The sequence below is a fragment of the Coregonus lavaretus genome (genome assembly GCF_964263955.1).
Source record: "Coregonus lavaretus genome assembly, chromosome: 14".
NCBI lineage: Eukaryota > Metazoa > Chordata > Actinopteri > Salmoniformes > Salmonidae > Coregonus > Coregonus lavaretus.
The window spans coordinates 13,565,308-13,581,891 of record NC_140001.1 but is presented as its reverse complement, the minus strand read 5'-3'; the positions used below and the strand labels follow the sequence as shown (position 1 = coordinate 13,581,891).

Sequence of the window (16,584 nt, the reverse complement as noted above, 5' to 3'; positions counted from 1 at the left end):
GAGATTTTCATTTCTAAACCCGCAACAACCCAACAGAGAGCAAAATCAATAGGCCTGAAGAATTCTCTCTGAAACATTATAAACTTTAATCTGATCATTCCTGAATCGCAAGGCAGGTATGAGTAACACAGTTTCTCATAAACACACCCAACTCATTTGAAGGTGGCAAAAAAGATGGGTTGACTAGACTCTGGTCCTTAGCAGTCTCAACTAGCTCTAGTGTCAACTCACTAAAGAACACATACATATTGGCAACAAATGGGGACACTTGACTGAAGTAGGTTGAAGTGACTCTCTTCAGCCAAAGAGGGTGTAGGGAGGTTTTCAGTGAACTATGACTCACACTAGTTCTCAGAACCCATGAGAAGGGCAAGACTCACACACTGTGAATGAGACAAAGTACTTGGTAATAACCAACCATGACAGCTATTGGCTGTTTATCATAGGGATGGAGAAAACTCTACTACATTGCTAGCCAGACCCTATGTATCAGGTAGCCTAGACTGAATGACGGCTACTGTCACTGTTTGTGTATTTTAAAAGTAACAGTGACTAGCACACTAGATTATGAGGTAGATATAATTAGCTAGCTACCTTGTTAACCTGCCCGAAGTAGCTAGCTAACTTTACTGTCAATACTGTCAAAACAATATTCTATTCGGTCTCCAGCGGACTGTACTATAGCTAACATTACTTAGCTCGATAGCTAGCTATCTTAGCTAGCTAGTTCGCTAGACATTCTATAAATTCGCCACCAGCTCTTTTCAGAATAAAAAAAAAGCTAGCTAGTAGGTAGCTAGATAACTAATTAAATGCGAATATATATATATATATATATATATATATATATATATATATATATATATATATATATATATATATATTGCAACATTGGAACAAAATACGAAAGTTGTGTTTTTTCATTTCAACAACGTTAGATAGCCAGGCTAGCATGTAGCTAGGTAATCTAGCCAATGCTTGCTAGCTAGCAATCTAACGTTGTCTGGCTAATGTTAGGTAGTTAAACACTGACTGAATGTTAAGCCAATATTGACTAGGTAGTAGCTAACGTTGCGACAAAAGGTGAACGTTTGGTGGGTGATGCGGCCGTATTTCTAGTTAGAACAAGACAGGCAGACAAATCCCAGACTAGCATGTAGCTAGAGGTTGTCACTAGTTAACATAGCCAAAAAGTCATAATTATGGCTAAACCCCGCCCATTTATACAATTTCTCTTCTTAAAATCAGATTTTCAACCTAACCGTAATAACCCTAACCTTAACCACACTGCTACCCTTATGCCTAACCTTGAATTAAGACCAAAATGTAATTTTGTTGTGGCCAATTTTGACTTTGTGGCTGTGGAATCTGAATTTGTAGCTGTATTATTTAGTGGAAACCCTAGCTCGCTGGCGTTAGCTATGTAGTCCAGTCTAGCCGAGCTTACCTGGTTTACTCTCTATTTTCCCCGACATTTCGAAGCAGAGACGGTATCTTCGAACAAATGAAATCCAGGGAGGTATTTTGTCCTTTTATTCTCTTTTAATCCCACATCCTTTAGCCAAAGCAATTGATCTCGGACCGTTCCGATGCAAATACAACAACCAGCAATTCCGCTATCCCAGCCAGCCAGACCCGGACGATGAGAGAATGATGATGATGGGCAGACTAGCAGCCAGCATCAAACAACTCGGTTCGGTATCATAATCAATACCTCCCCCTTGTGGCTGGAATGAAAAACTGTTAGTGCACGCGACGAAAAGTGTGCCCTCCGGTGATGGATTTAGTAGAACAGTCAGATTCATGAGAGAGAGGGAGAGAGACGTTATTGACTGTGTTTTTAATCATAATACAATTGGGTTGATGCATGTTTTAGTATAGGAAATAGGAGAGAAAATAGAAATATTACATATTATTATGGATTTAGTGGAGTATGCAGCTCATGTTATTTCGTATTTAAAGTAAAAACTGTCAGATCCCCCCACTAATCCCCAACATTTTCCATCAGAAAACATTTTTTAATTTCAGGATACAAGACCTATCAGTAAAGGCAAAATATGGGCTATTTCCTGCTATTCAACAGTAATTTCAATTGATTATATTGTTGTGACCTTTGTACAGCTAGCGACCTTGTCCAGATGTTCAGACCTGTAAATGTTAAGCGGTTGGGCTAACAGCAGCAGTGACCTTAAACTCCTGGCCGGACCTATCCCTGAACTTGTACATTGGTGTCAGAAGTGGGATGGCACCCTGGTGAGGCCATCGAGAGTCTGTCCCAAAGGTATGGGCGCGAGGGTCTCGAGTGTGGAACGCACTCTCCGAAGGAAGCAGGTAGAGTAGCGACCTTGGTAGAAAACCTAGCAACCTCATCAAGAGGTTAGGACCTCTTGGGTTAGCTGAAAGCCACAGGGACATTTAACATATTGTATTGTATTTGTGCTACTATTTTTGCTGTGGCTACTTGGCAGGATGAAACTATGAGAAAAGGAACTCCATTCCATTGTAGCCCTTTTCTTTATCATTCAATTCCTATAGGTCCTCCAGAAGAGGTGACTGATGTAGCTCAGTTGGTAGAGCTGGTAGCTCAGGGATGTAGCTCAGTTGGTAGAGCATGGTGTTTGCAACGCCAGGGTTGTGGGTTTGATTCCCACGGGGGGCCAGTATGAAAAAAATAAAAAAATAAAAAAAGAATGTATGTAAGTGGCTCTGGATAGGAGCGTCTGCTAAATGACTAAAATGTAAATGTAAATGATAAGTCTAGAAATGATTTTGGTTTATGAAAAGGCAAAATATTCCTCATTCCTCATAAAAATCAATGGGTATACCATTAAATTAAATCACATTTTATTTGTCACATGCGCTGAATACAACAGGTAGTGCTTACTTACAAGCCATTAACCAACAATTAAGAAAATAAGAGTTAAGAAAATCTTTACTAAAGTAAAAATAATACATATTATTTTTTAAATGAAATCTCTTTTTGCACAAAGTGTTTTTTTAAATCATCACATACACTGCCGCTACTGTTTATTATCTATCCTGTTGCCTAGTCACTTTATTCCTAGTTATACACTGAGTGTAGAAAACATTATGAACACCTGCTCTTTCCATGACAGTCTGACCAGGTGAATCCTGGTGAAAGCTATGATTCCTTATTGATATCACTTGTTAAATCCACTTAAATCAGTGTAGATGAAGTGGAGGAGACAGGTTAAATAAGGAGTTTTAATCCTTGAGACAACTGAGACTGCTGGGTTTTTCACGCTCAACAGTTTCCCGTGTGCTCAATTACCTTGTACCCCTGCACATCAACTTGGTACTGGTACCCCGTGTATATAGCCAAGTTATTGTTACTCATTGTGTATTTATTATTACTTTTGTTACAACTTTTCTATAATTTCTCTATTTTCTTTTTCTTTGCATTGTTGGGAAGGGCCCGTAAGCAAGCATTTCACTGTTAGTCTACACCTGTTGTTTACGAAGCATGTGACGAATAGAATTTGATTTGAAATCAGCAGGAAATCTGACAGATCAATCAAGTCCATTCTTGAAGAGATTGCAGGATGGTTGGGCAGGGATGCACTACCTCTGCTCAGGGAAACAGATATATCCTATAGCCTATTATGTCAATTTGAAGTGATCTCCAAAAGCAACTCTATACCACAAGCTGAGAATATTCCTTTTGTTAAACCCAGTTGTTCAGTGGACATTGGTGGCCACTAGATGGCCATCTATCTCTATCGTCAACTAGTTGCTCAACAAGATGATTGAATTGACGCACAGGAGCAGGTGAGTTTCCTTCTACAACATATTTGTTTTTATGTATATTTTATTGAACCAGGAAAGTTGCATCAAGACTGACATCTCTTTAAGTGAACCCTTCAAGAAAAGCAGCATATAAATACACAATATTTTTAAAGTCCTCAGATTGTACTCCCATTCTGTACATCGTAGAATGTGACCAATAATGACCTCACTTAAAGATATGGCTACCTATCTGATTATTGAGATTTGAGTTAAGAGAAAATGATTACTTGATGGTTGAGGTGAGGGTGAGGAAGTGTTCCGTTGAGACAACACACAACTTTCATCTTTATGTTTGTTGGGGTGTGTTAAAAACATTGACAGCCACACTAACTGCCAGAGAGCAGACAGGCAGACACACACACACACACACACACACACACACACACACACACACACACACACACACACACACACACACACACACACACACACACACGTGAGGACTTTCCTTTTTCAATGATTAATATTACAATACCTATTAACACTGCTGTTTCTGAGTATTCCTTCCCATGTGTTTTGTTGACCTTATATTTCTGCTGTAACGATCACAACTACAATTTGGTAGATGGGTTCTGAACAACATTCCTACATACTGTAGAGAAGGCTTGTTTAATAAATGTATTGATCTGTTTTAGAGGGAGGTACTGTATCTGCCATATGGTGTAGTTGCTAATTAGGTCCTACTGCTGGCAATGAGTTATTGGACGGGGTGAAACACAAAACCTAAAGACCCAGACATCAAAGTGGGTTTACTGTGGGTTTAACATGGCTCATAGCCATCTCATCAATAAAACTACAACAGTATCATCATTTGTTCAGGAGCCAAGTAGGTTTGATAACATATTAGTAATTCATTATTCATAAAAAAAAGGTTTTCAGTTGCAGATTTATTTGCTGTTATCCTTATTTTTTTTAAATGAAAAGTCCCCTGGTTGCCTTAAAGTCTATGGGCATCTAGTTAACAGCAAGAAGGACAAAACAAACAATACCCAGTGTTGAGCGAGTGGTCCAATTCATTAACAGTTTCACTAACAGCTCTGTGAATAACAAACACACTATCCTCCCCTCTCCAAGGAACCCATACAAACGGCATCAGGAGCTCAGTATGGGCTGCATGTGTTCAGCTGAAATATAAATTATAGTACAGTCGTGGTCAAAAGTTTTGAGAATGACACAAGTATTGGTCTTCACAAAGTTCGCTGCTTCAGTGTTATGAGATATTTTTGTCAGATGTTACTATGGTATACTGAAGTATAATTACAAGCATTCCATAAGTGTCAAAGGTTTTTATTGACAATTACATTAAGTTTATGCAAAGAGTCAATATTTGCAGTGTTGACCCTTCTTTTTCAAGACCTCTGCAATCCGCCCTGGCATGCTGTCAATTAACTTCTGGGCCACATCCTGACTGATAGCAGCCCATTCTTGCATAATCAATGCTTGGAGTTTGTCAGAATTTGTGGGGTTTTGTTTGTCCACCCGCCTCTTGAGGATCGACCACAAGTTCTCAATGGGATTAAGGTCTGGGGAGTTTCCTGGCCATGGACCCAAAATGTCGATGTTTTGTTCCCCGAGCCACTTAGTTATCACTTTTGCCTTATGGCAAGGTGCTCCATCATGCTGGAAAAGGCATTGGTCATCACCAAACTGTTCTTGGATGGTTGGGAGAAGTTGCTCTCGGAGGATGTGTTGGTACCATTCTTTATTCATGGCTGTGTTCTTAGGCAAAATTGTGAGTGAGCCCACTCCCTTGGCTGAGAAGCAACCCCACACATGAATGGTCTCAGGATGCTTTACTGTTGGCATGACACAGGACTGATGGTAGCGCTCACCTTGTCTTCTCCGGACAAGGTGTTTTCTGGATGCCCCAAACAATCAGAAAGGGGATTCATCAGAGAAAATGGCTTTACCCCAGTCCTCAGCAGTCCAATCCCTGTACCTTTCGCAGAATATCAGTCTGTCCCTAATGTTTTTCCTGGAGAGAAGTGGCTTCTTTGCTGCCCTTCTTGACACCAGGCCATCCTCCAAAAGTATTTGCCTCACTGTGGGTGCAGATGCACTCACACCTGCCTGCTGCCATTCCTGAGCAAGCTCTGCACTGGTGGTGCCCCGATCCCGCAGCTGAATCAACTTTAGGAGACGGTCCTGGCGCTTGCTGGACTTTCTTGGGTGCCCTGACGCCTTCTTCACAACAATTGAACCTCTCTCCTTGAAGTTCTTGATGATCTGAAAAATGGTTGATTTAGGTGCAATCTTACTAGCAGCAATATCCTTGCCTATGAAGCCCTTTTTGTGCAAAGCAATGATGACGGCACGTGTTTCCTTGCAGGTAACCATGGTTAACAGAGGAAGAACAATGATTTCAAGCACCGCCCTCTTTTTAAAGCTTCCAGTCTGTTATTCTAACTCAATCAGCATGACAGAGTGATCTCCAGCCTTGTCCTCGTCAACACTCTCACCTGTGTTATCGAGAGAATCACTGACATGATGGCAGCTGGTCCTTTTGTGGCAGGGCTGAAATGCAGTGGAAATGTTTTTTGGGGATTAAGTTCATTTTCATGGCAAAGGGGGACTTTGCAATTAATTGCAATTAATCTGATCACTCTTCATGACATTCTGGAGTATATGCAAATTGCCATCATCAAAACTGAGGCAGCAAACTTTGTGAAAATTAGTATTTGAGTCATTCTCAAAACTTTTGACCACGACTGTATACTTTATTTGTTATTTTTATTTATTTTTTTGTCATTTAGCAGACGCTCTTATCCAGAGCGACTTACAGGAGCAATTAGGGTTAAGTGCCTTGGGGATTAGAACCAGCGACCTTTCGCTTACTGGCACAACGCTCTTAACCACTAAGCTACCTACTCAGTCTGTACATTTCTCACTGCCTCAGTCTATTTATTATCAAAGACCAAATGTACATTCCTGAGAGAGAGGGAGGGAAGGAGGGAGAGAAGTGTGTGTGTGGGTGTGGGGGGGGGGGGGGGGGGCATGCATTTATGAAAAGTGAGAATCATGCTTTTCCATTTTGTGTGGGGTAAAAATGTGACATGCAGAGCAATCTGTCCAGAAAGACTTCCTAAATCAACACCTTCTGACAGGCCATGTTTAATGTATACCCAACCCACTACACCACTGGGTGGGCAACAAAGGTGTGTTTGCGGCTTTACACAAACACGACTTGAGGTTTACACACCCATTCAATCAAATCAATCAATCAAATGTATTTATAAAGCCCTTTTTACAGCAGCAGATGTCACAAAGTGCTATATAGAAACCCAGCCTAAAACCCCAAACAGCAAGTAATGAAGATGGAGAAGCACGGTGGCTAGGAAAAACTCCCTAGAAAGGAAGGAACCTTAGAAGAAACCTAGATAGGGACCAGGCTCTGAGGGGTGGCCAGTCCTCTTCTGGCTGTGCCGGTGGAGATTATAAGAGTACATGGCCATTAAGGCCAGATTGTTCTTCAAGATGTTCAAATGTTAATAGATGACCAACAGGGTCAAATAATAATCACAGTGGTTGTAGAGGATGCAACAGGTCAGTACCTCAGGAGTATATGTCAGTTACAGTGCCTTGCAAAAGTATTCATCCCCCTTGGCGTTTTTCCTATTTTGTTGCATTACAACCTGTAATTTAAATGGATTTTTATTTGGATTTCATGTCATGGACATTCACAAAATAGTCAAAATTGGTGAAGTGAAATGAAAAAAATAACTTGTTTCAAAAAAGTCTAAAAAATAAATAACGGAAAAGTGGTGTGTGCATATGTATTCACCTCCTTTGCTATGAAGCCCCTAAATAAGATCTGGTGCAACCAATTACCTTCAGAAGTCACATAATTAGTTAAATAAAGTCCACCTGTGTGCAATCTAAGTGCCACATGATCTGTCACATGATCTCAGTATTTATACACCTGTTCTGAAAGGCCCCAGAGTCTGCAACACCACTAAGCAAGGGGCACAACCAAGCAAGCGGCACCATGAAGACCAAGGAGGTCTCCAAACAGGTCAGGGACAAAGTTGTGGAGAAGTACAGATCAGGGTTGGGTTATAAAAAAATATCAGAAACTTTGAACATCCCACGGACCACTTTAAGCCGTACACTCCACAGAGCTGGACTTTACGGAAGAGTGGCCAGAAAAAAAGCCATTGCTTAAAGAAAAAAATAAGCAAACATGTTTGATGTTCGCCAAAAGGCATGTGGGAGACTCTCCAAACATATGGAAGAAGGTTCTCTGGTCAGATGAGACTAAAATTGAGCTTTTTGGCCATCAAGGAAAACGCTATGTCTGGCGCAAACCCAACACCTCTCATCACTCCGAAAACACAATCCCCACAGTGAAGCATGGTGGTGGCAGCATCATGCTGTGGGGATGTTTTTCATCGGCAGGGACTGGGAAACTGGTCAGAATTGAAGGAATGATGGATGGCGCTAAATACAGGGCAATTCTTGAGGGAAACCTGTTTCAGTCTTCCAGAGATTTGAGACTGGGACGGAGGTTCACCTTCCAGCAGGACAATGACCCTAAGCATACTGCTAAAGCAACACTTGAGTGGTTTAAGGGGAAACATTTAAATGTCTTGGAATGGCATAGTCAAAGCCCAGACCTCAATCCAATTGAGAATCTGTGGTATGACTTAAAGATTGCTGTACACCAGCGGAACCCATCCAACTTGAAGGAGCTGGAGCAGTTTTGCCTTGAAGAATGGGCAAAAATCCCAGTGGCTAGATGTGCCAAGCTTATAGAGACATTCCCCAAGAGACTTGCAGCTGTAATTGCTGCAAAAGGTGTCTCTACAAAATATTGACTTTGGGGGGGTGAATAGTTATGCACGCTCAAGTTTTTTTTTATTTTATTTTTTTAACTTATTTCTTGTTTGTTTCACAAAAAATCTTCAAAGTGGTAGGCATGTGTAAATCAAATGATACAAACCCCCCAAAAATCAATTTTAATTCCAGGTTGTAAGGCAACAAAATAGGAAAAATGCCAAGGGGGGTGAATACTTTTGCAAGCCACTGTAGCTTTTCATAGCTGAGCATCAGAGGTCGAGACAGCAGGTGCGGTAGAGAGAGAGAGAGAGAGAGTCGAAAACAGCAGGTCTGGGACAAGGTAGCACGTCTGGTGAACAGGTCAGGGTTCCATAGCCGCAGGTAGAACAGTTGAAACGAGCAGCAGCACGGCCAGGTGGACTGGGGACAGCCAGGAGTGATCAGGCCAGGTAGTCCTGAGGAGGGGAGGGAGAGAGAGAGAATTAGAAGGGGCATACTTAAATTCACACAGGACACCAGATAAGATAGGATAATTACACCAGATATAACAGACTGACCCTAGCCCCCCGGCACATAGACTATTGCAGCATAGATACTGGAGGCTGAGACGGGGGGGGGGGGGGGTCAGGGGACACTGTGGCCCCGTCCAACGATACCCCCGGACAGGGCCAACCAGGCAGGATATAACCCCACCTACTTTGCCAAAGCACAGCCTCCACACCACTAGAGGGATATCAACAGACCACCAACTTACTACCCTGAGACAAGGCTGAGTATATCCCACGAAGATCTCCTCCACCGCACAAGTCTGAGGGGCGCAAAACCGGACAGGAAGATCATGTCAGTGACTCAAACCACTCAAGTGATGCACCCCTCCTAGGGACGGCATGGAAGAGCACTAGTAAGCCAGTGACTCAGCCCCCGTAATAGGGTCAGAGGCAGAGAATCCCAGTGGAGAGAGGGGAGCCAGCCAGGCAGAGACAGCAAGGGTGGTTCATCGCGCCAGTGCCTTGCCGTTCACCTTCGCACCCCTGGGACAGACTACACTCAATCATAGCACCTACTGAAGAGACGAGTCTTCATGGATAGGCAGACCATTCCATGAAAATTGAGCTCTATAGGAGAAAGCCCTGCCTCCAGCTGTTTGCTTAGAAATTCTAGGGACAAAAAGGAGGCCTGCGTCTTGTGACCGTAGCGTACGTGTAGGTATGTACAGCAGGACCAAATTGGAGAGATAGGTAGGAGCAAGCACATCTAATGCTTTGTTAGCAGTAAAACCTTGAAATCAGCCCTAGCCTTAACAGGAACAGAGGCTAGCACTGGAGTATTATGATCAAATTTGTTGGTTCTAGACAACATTCTAGCAGCCATGTTTAGCACTAACTGAAGCTTATTTAGTGCTTTATCCGGGTAGCCGGAGAGTAGAGCATTGCAGTAGTCTAATCTAGAAGTGACAAAAGCATTGTTTAGCTTTGCTGCATCATTTTTGGACAAAAAGTTTCAAATATTTTGCAATGTTACGAAGATGGAAAGAAGCTGTCCTTGAAATATTCTTGATATGTTCGTCAAAAGAGAGATCAGGGTCCAGAGTAACTCAGCGGTCCTTCACAGTTTTATTTGAGACAACTGTATAACCATCAATATTAATTGTCAGATCCAACAGCAGATCTCTTTGTTTCTTGGGACCTAGAACTAGCATCTCTGTTTTGTCCGAGTTTAAAAGTAAAAAATGTGCCGCTATCCACTTCCTTATGTCTGAAACACAGGCTTCCAGGGTAGGCAATTTTGGGGCTTCACCATGTTTCATCGAAATGTACAGCTGTGTGTCGTCCGCATAGCAGTGAAAGTTTACATTGTGAATGACATCACCAAGAGGTAGAATATATAGTGAAAAGAATAGTGGTCCTAAAACGGAACCTTGAGGAACACCAAAAGTTACAATTGATTTGTCAGAGGACAAACCACCCACAGAGACGAACTTATATATTTCTGACAGATAAAGATCTAAACCAGGCAAGAACTTGTCTGTGTAGACCAATTAGGGTTTCCAATCTCTCCAAAAGAATGTGGTGATTGATGGTGTCAAAAGCAGTACTAAGCTCAAGGAGCACGAGAACAGATGCAGAGCCTTGGTCTGACGCCATTAAAAGGTCATTTACCACCTTCATGACTGCAGTCTCAGTGCTATGATGGGGTCTTAAACCAGACTGAAGCGTTTCGTATACATGAATTGTCTTCAGGAAGGCAGTGACAGCTTTTTCAGATTTTTTTGAGAGGAATGGGAGATTCGATATAGGCCGATAGTTTTTTTTTTTTATATCCGGGGCAAGGTTTTGCTTTTTCAAGAGAGGCTTTATTACTCAAAGATGTAATAAGAGAAACACTGTCAGCCATTCCCATATAAATGACATGACGATAAGGTACTGTAATGTATCTTCATGTTACCTATACATTGACACATTACCCGCCAATATCCTCTGTCATACCACATGAACGATCTCAGTTGGATCATTTAGGCTGTGGTTACTGTGTTCAAGTTGTTCTATGGAAAAGTGACATCAACGACAGTAACTATAGGAGCTGTGCTCTAATCTGCATTTTAAATGGAAGAGGTTTGAAAAAGATGCCCACTCTTCCAACCTTGGCAAAGGTCACTTCTAACACTGAAGTGGGACTATGGCTGTCAAAGTACATAGACAGCTGGGCCAAACCACTCATCCATCACGAGCTACCACGTCTACTTTGCACACCCCGATAACAGGGGAATTAGGAACAAGTCCAGAGATCAATACATTATTTAAGAGGCAGCATGCAGATTAGTGATAAAAATGTATGAGTATCCCCCACCCCTCCCCATCCCCCCACCTCTCTCTCATTCTCTGTCTCACTCTCTCTCTTTCTGCCCCTCTCCCCTCAAAATTCTGTAAAATGTTAAATCCGCCCCAGGCCTGAGAGATGCACCGTTCCCATCTATTATTGACACAGACCTTGACAAGTCTTCCATGAAAGAGCAGAGAAAAGAAGAAGGCATCTCATCCCAGGCCCCTGTCAGCGGGTCACGCGGTTTTATTTCAGGTGACAGGCCTTGTGATTCAATAAAAACGTATTGATGGTGAGCTACTATCCCCTCCACATCTATGCTCTGACCCCCTCCCCCCTCTCTGTTTGCTGGTCCATTCCCAATACTATTCTTTGCCCATCGCCTACCCTTGCTTGATGCTTCAATCTGTATGCACTTTGACTGTGTATCCTTGAGGAAATGCAGTCTATCCTGGAACAAGAAGAACACATCCCTCATTAATGTAGTCTACAGGAAGGGCGTGCAGCGGTAGTGTCTCTAGGACCATGACCAAGCACACAGCAGAGGCCACAGTCCTAAACAGGCTTTTCCCCCCCGAGGTAAAGGAAAAGATACAAGACAACATGCTTAAAGAGTGATTACATGGGATCTGATACGGGAAGCGGAGTGGGTCCTTTCAGCGATGCAGGAGAAAGATGGAAGCAGTTAGACTAGGGCAGGGGAGTAGCACATCTGCAATGCATCGCGTTTAGAGCAAGCCATGTGGAGCAGGACAGAGGCGTGGTGTTTAAAGACATGCTCTTTAACTTTCTGGCTCCTGATAAATTGAGGATAATTAAGACCTTGGAGAGTGGCCCCTCAAAGATCCATTATTTATCCATGTCCATATTACAAGCAGAATGTATCGCTACACACAAAAAAAAAAACGTCTTACATCATACATCATTAAGATTGGTGCACTGGTAGAGCAGACTTATTTTAAGAGCCAAGTGCTCGATGAGACATGATCTGATGAGAGGTGAGGGATGTCTCTACATTACAGCACAGGCAGCTGGTGATTTAAACAGTTGTGGAGGATGATGGAGACACTGATGCAACAAGGGATAAAGGAGCTATTTAGAGGCTGAAAAGCAATGGGTTTATGTTGCTCGGTCAATTCTCTCAGCAGTAGCTAATACAACATAATAATAAGTTAATATGCTACTTATGACAACATACTTATGAAAGAACAGAGATACTTGAAGTGTATGCTACTTGCAGTAATGACCAGCCATACATGGCTGACAAAGTGTGCACTCACAGTCATAGAATTCTATGAATTGCAGGAGTACTGATGTAAAAAATACATTTGTATGATGTATCTTTAAAGGAAAACAGCTTGAAAGATATTCAAATAGATTTCCCATCAAAAGGAATTTCTAATATCCCTCCCTCATTGGAATGCATGGTGTAGTGCGCTCTATTTTCTTTCTGCTTACATATTTAGTGGGAATATGACAGCTAGCATATCGCTCCCAAAGTAATGAGGAAAGCCGGGATAAATATTCACACATTAATAAAAGAATGATGAAGCATTTTCTTCCAAATGAATTTAGATGCAGTATGTTCTTACATAAACTGAAATCAACTGGGTGTTGGGTGGTATCTGATTACAGAAATTAGCAGTGTTGACATTTCTTTCATCCCTGTAGTTTAAGTGGTTTCTTACCTCAAGGTATGAATTTATTAATGATTCAAATGTATATACTTTTTCTTGTAAGAAGAAAGTATTTTAAAGTAGTGCTTAATGATGCTCAAACCTTCAGGACATCACAACTTCCTTGACAAATAGTATTCCACATTCCATGATAATCTTGCTCCTCTTTGAATAGAGGTCAATCAATTTATTTTGTGAACAGGCACATACAGTAGGTTAGTATCCTGGCCATGCACTTCCCCCACTCTAAGTAGGGGCCTTCAAACAGCAGAGAAATCTAAAATCAAACGCATTTAGGCATCATTTAAGAACGGCCCCTGGAGTGATCTGCTCATCTCTAATGAAGGTTAGACTTTCATGCAAATTAAAGAAGCTATGCTCCTGTTAGAGAAGTTAGATCAGAAATGAATCTACACGTTTCCCGCTGAGTTCAAATTGCAGAATGCAACAGTGTAAAAGCGCATGTTTGTAATTGGTTGCCCATCTGTTGTATGGTAATTAGCTGCCTCTTATTACTGACCGTCTGTGTATAATGACAGTATATAGTAAAATTATAGTAATACAACAATGTTGAATGATAATTAACTGCTACGTCCAAACAAGGGTGTGATCATGTGATTTGTGCTTTACATTAGATTTGTTTCAGAAACCAAAAGCATTCTTAAGATGACATTGGTTGATTGAAATTGTGTCTGTATTCCAAAGCCAATAAAAAATAAATGCTGCATATTACATAACGGTATACAAGGTTTTCTGAACACACTTAATGTAATAATTGGTAATCACCTCTTACTTGATGATGTTGATAGATTAAATCATTTTGATTTGCAATTTCTAGTCATTGTAAAATGTCTGTTAGTAAAGATGCCTTTTGTCCAATGTCTTTGTGAACATGGTCTCTATGAAGCTGACACAAATCAAAGAGAAATCAAGTCTCTGGTCTGTCACTGAGAAAAAAGATAATACAGCGAAAAAGTAATAGAATTTGATAATGAGCCTCAAATAAACATTGAATGCATTATTCATTTTGAGTGAAGGTTATATATGATCATGCTCAACTAAATACGATTTCATCAAGTAAAATTATTGAATTCCATGAAATCTATCAGACCATCATATCCATTCCATTCCATGAGAGCTGGCTGAGTAGGGTAGAGCAGGGCTACCTTGCCCATTGAAACTGTATACATTAGGTGCATGTCGCCTTTGGGGTAGGGGGGATCAGAAGTGTCATGCACCAATTAAGCGATGGCCAAATTAGATCTTTGAATATATACGCAAAACAAACAATATCTTCTATAAGTGGATACAATTGAGGAGGCCTTTGGCCCTCAGTTTCAAAAGACATCATGCCCCTGTGAAGACAAGTCTATGTGCTACAGCGTAGGCACTGCATCTGTGGATCTCATCCCCAATCCATTTCATCCCCAATCCATTTCATCCCCAATCCACACAGCGTCTGAGGATCTGATCTGAGGGTTTATATGTGGCAAATTTAACGTGAGCTGAGCTCCACCTTTTCTGCAGGAATGTCTTTGTGTAGAAGAACAGACGTTCTCTGCATGTGTTTGAAGAGTCTACACCCCCCTGGCCCTGCGAGACACAGATGGTCGTAGGGATACTGATTAGTCCGGAATGTGGATTGAGCGGCCCTCTCTCCCCGGCTATGATTTTATCCAACAGGGTCTCACGATTTTCATTTAAAAAGAGAATGTGTGGGGTACAGTTGCCTGGCAGCCAGCGCTGGTTATTCCTCGGCTGTTTTTATTTGGGATCTGATATAACGTCTTTTGGTACAGTATTGGTTAATGTCCTTGATCTCATATAGAGAGGACAAAGACATGCCATGTAATATAATAAATATAATATAATATGCCACTTAGCAGACGCTTTTATCCAAAGCGACTTACAGTCATGCGTGCATATATTTTTGTGTATGGGTGGTCCCGGGGATCGAACCCACTACCCTGGCGTTACAAGCGCCGTGCTCTACCAGCTGAGCTATGTGTTATTGATGTCACGGGTGAGTGACAGAAGGTCTGCGTGCAAAGATAGATTGGGGGCCACTGTTGCTAATCTTAGAAGGGTATGTGAAGGTATGGCCTGGCTAGGGTGCCACACGATACCAAGTATGTGGATCCTATGGTAGTAGATGAGTGACACTCAATAATGGTTGGCAACTGTGGGACAGAAGTAGCTCGGAGAGCATAATATAAACTGAGAGATTTTCTATGGAAGTCATTCAGATGACAAGAGTATACGCCCGTACCGCCTGTCATTGAATCCTGTACTGTAAACATTAACTAATGACTGAATCAACTCTCCACGTGAGTGGTCGAATACTCTCTTGCATCCTGAACTTCTCGATACCAGAAACTCATCATAACAGGATCTTTCTCCAAGATTAATTCCTCGCTTTCCTCTTCCTGCCTGTCAGTTCAGGGATTAAAGTAAAACATTTTAACAGAGCTGTGCTCTCTGGGAGCAGGCCGTGTTGTGGAAAAGATTGAGTAACACCATTCCTCTGAGAGTTTAAAAAAAGGACTAATGTATTGCCCCCAAACTATCAGTGCATGTCTGAGAGTAATGCACTTGGCAAACCCAAAAGCCACTGTCTACAGTATATCCCTTGATTTTGCAACATGTAATTTAGTGGCATGGTACATTTTACCACATGGCAAGTGGTCAATGAAACCTGCTTGAAACCCCCAAATAATTTGTAAGTATCATGTATCTCAGATTTTTTTATATAAATTCAACTGTCTATAGTAAAACAAATTATTTACTTTGTTGGAATTGGAAAATGAAAACACCAAACCCTCTGAAGGAACAGAAATATAGGCCCAGAGTTGGAGGGTGGGTGACTGGGAGGTTTTGAACTTGGGGCCAGTTTCTCACGGCACTGCTAGCTTCCCGGGCTATAGCCGGCTGCCAGCTGCAGCATGCATTGATTGGCTGATAAAGCACAAATGTATTAGCCGGCCCTCATTAGCATCCTGTTAGGGATGACCTATACCTACTGAGCCCTACCACGATCTGACTCCAATGGATTAACAAGCAGCACAATTCTGCCAGGGACAGAAAATCCGTTAACACTTGTCAGAGAGCCCAACATTAATACAATTCACATCATTAACCCTCTATGGACCCCACAGTAGCACTTTCAAACTGCAACTCAGATGCAAACATCTATTTTAATATTAGCATTTAATTACATTATCAATCAGTCTTCTGACCTCAGTGACCTGCTAATCTCCAATCCAGATTTCAAGGTGTGTTTACCACCGGGGGCTGTAGCTGCCCTGACTGTGCTGCCTTTAATGCTCTGCCAGGCTATTGATATACTGTAGCTGAATTCACTTTAGAGGCTTCAACCAGCCAGGAAATGCTTGTTCCCAGAAGGAAGAGAATGGAGGAATATATTGTACATCGATTATAGTACTTTTTCGATGCTATTCTAGTTTCCTTGTTTTGTTTAGTAGGAACTAGGGACAACAAATAGTAT

The 16,584-nt window shown here is 41.7% G+C and overlaps 2 protein-coding genes across 2 annotated transcripts in view; both read right to left on the bottom strand.

The window, feature by feature from the left end:
- Positions 1 to 1,624, bottom strand: part of LOC311141946 (rap guanine nucleotide exchange factor 1-like) — a 46,464-nt gene extending 44,840 nt beyond the window's left edge. Inside the window, exon 1 of the mRNA XM_084177464.1 lies at positions 1,448 to 1,624. Within this exon, the coding sequence (XP_084033590.1) occupies positions 1,448 to 1,475 (28 nt within the window). The 5' untranslated portion in view covers positions 1,476 to 1,624. The remainder of the gene's footprint in view (positions 1 to 1,447) is intronic.
- Positions 1,625 to 4,153: 2,529 nt separating this feature from the next.
- The window catches only part of med27 (mediator complex subunit 27), a 113,865-nt gene continuing 101,434 nt past the window's right edge, over positions 4,154 to 16,584 (bottom strand). The window contains exon 8 of the mRNA XM_084176877.1: positions 4,154 to 9,038. Within this exon, the coding sequence (XP_084033003.1) occupies positions 9,024 to 9,038 (15 nt within the window). The 3' untranslated portion in view covers positions 4,154 to 9,023. The remainder of the gene's footprint in view (positions 9,039 to 16,584) is intronic.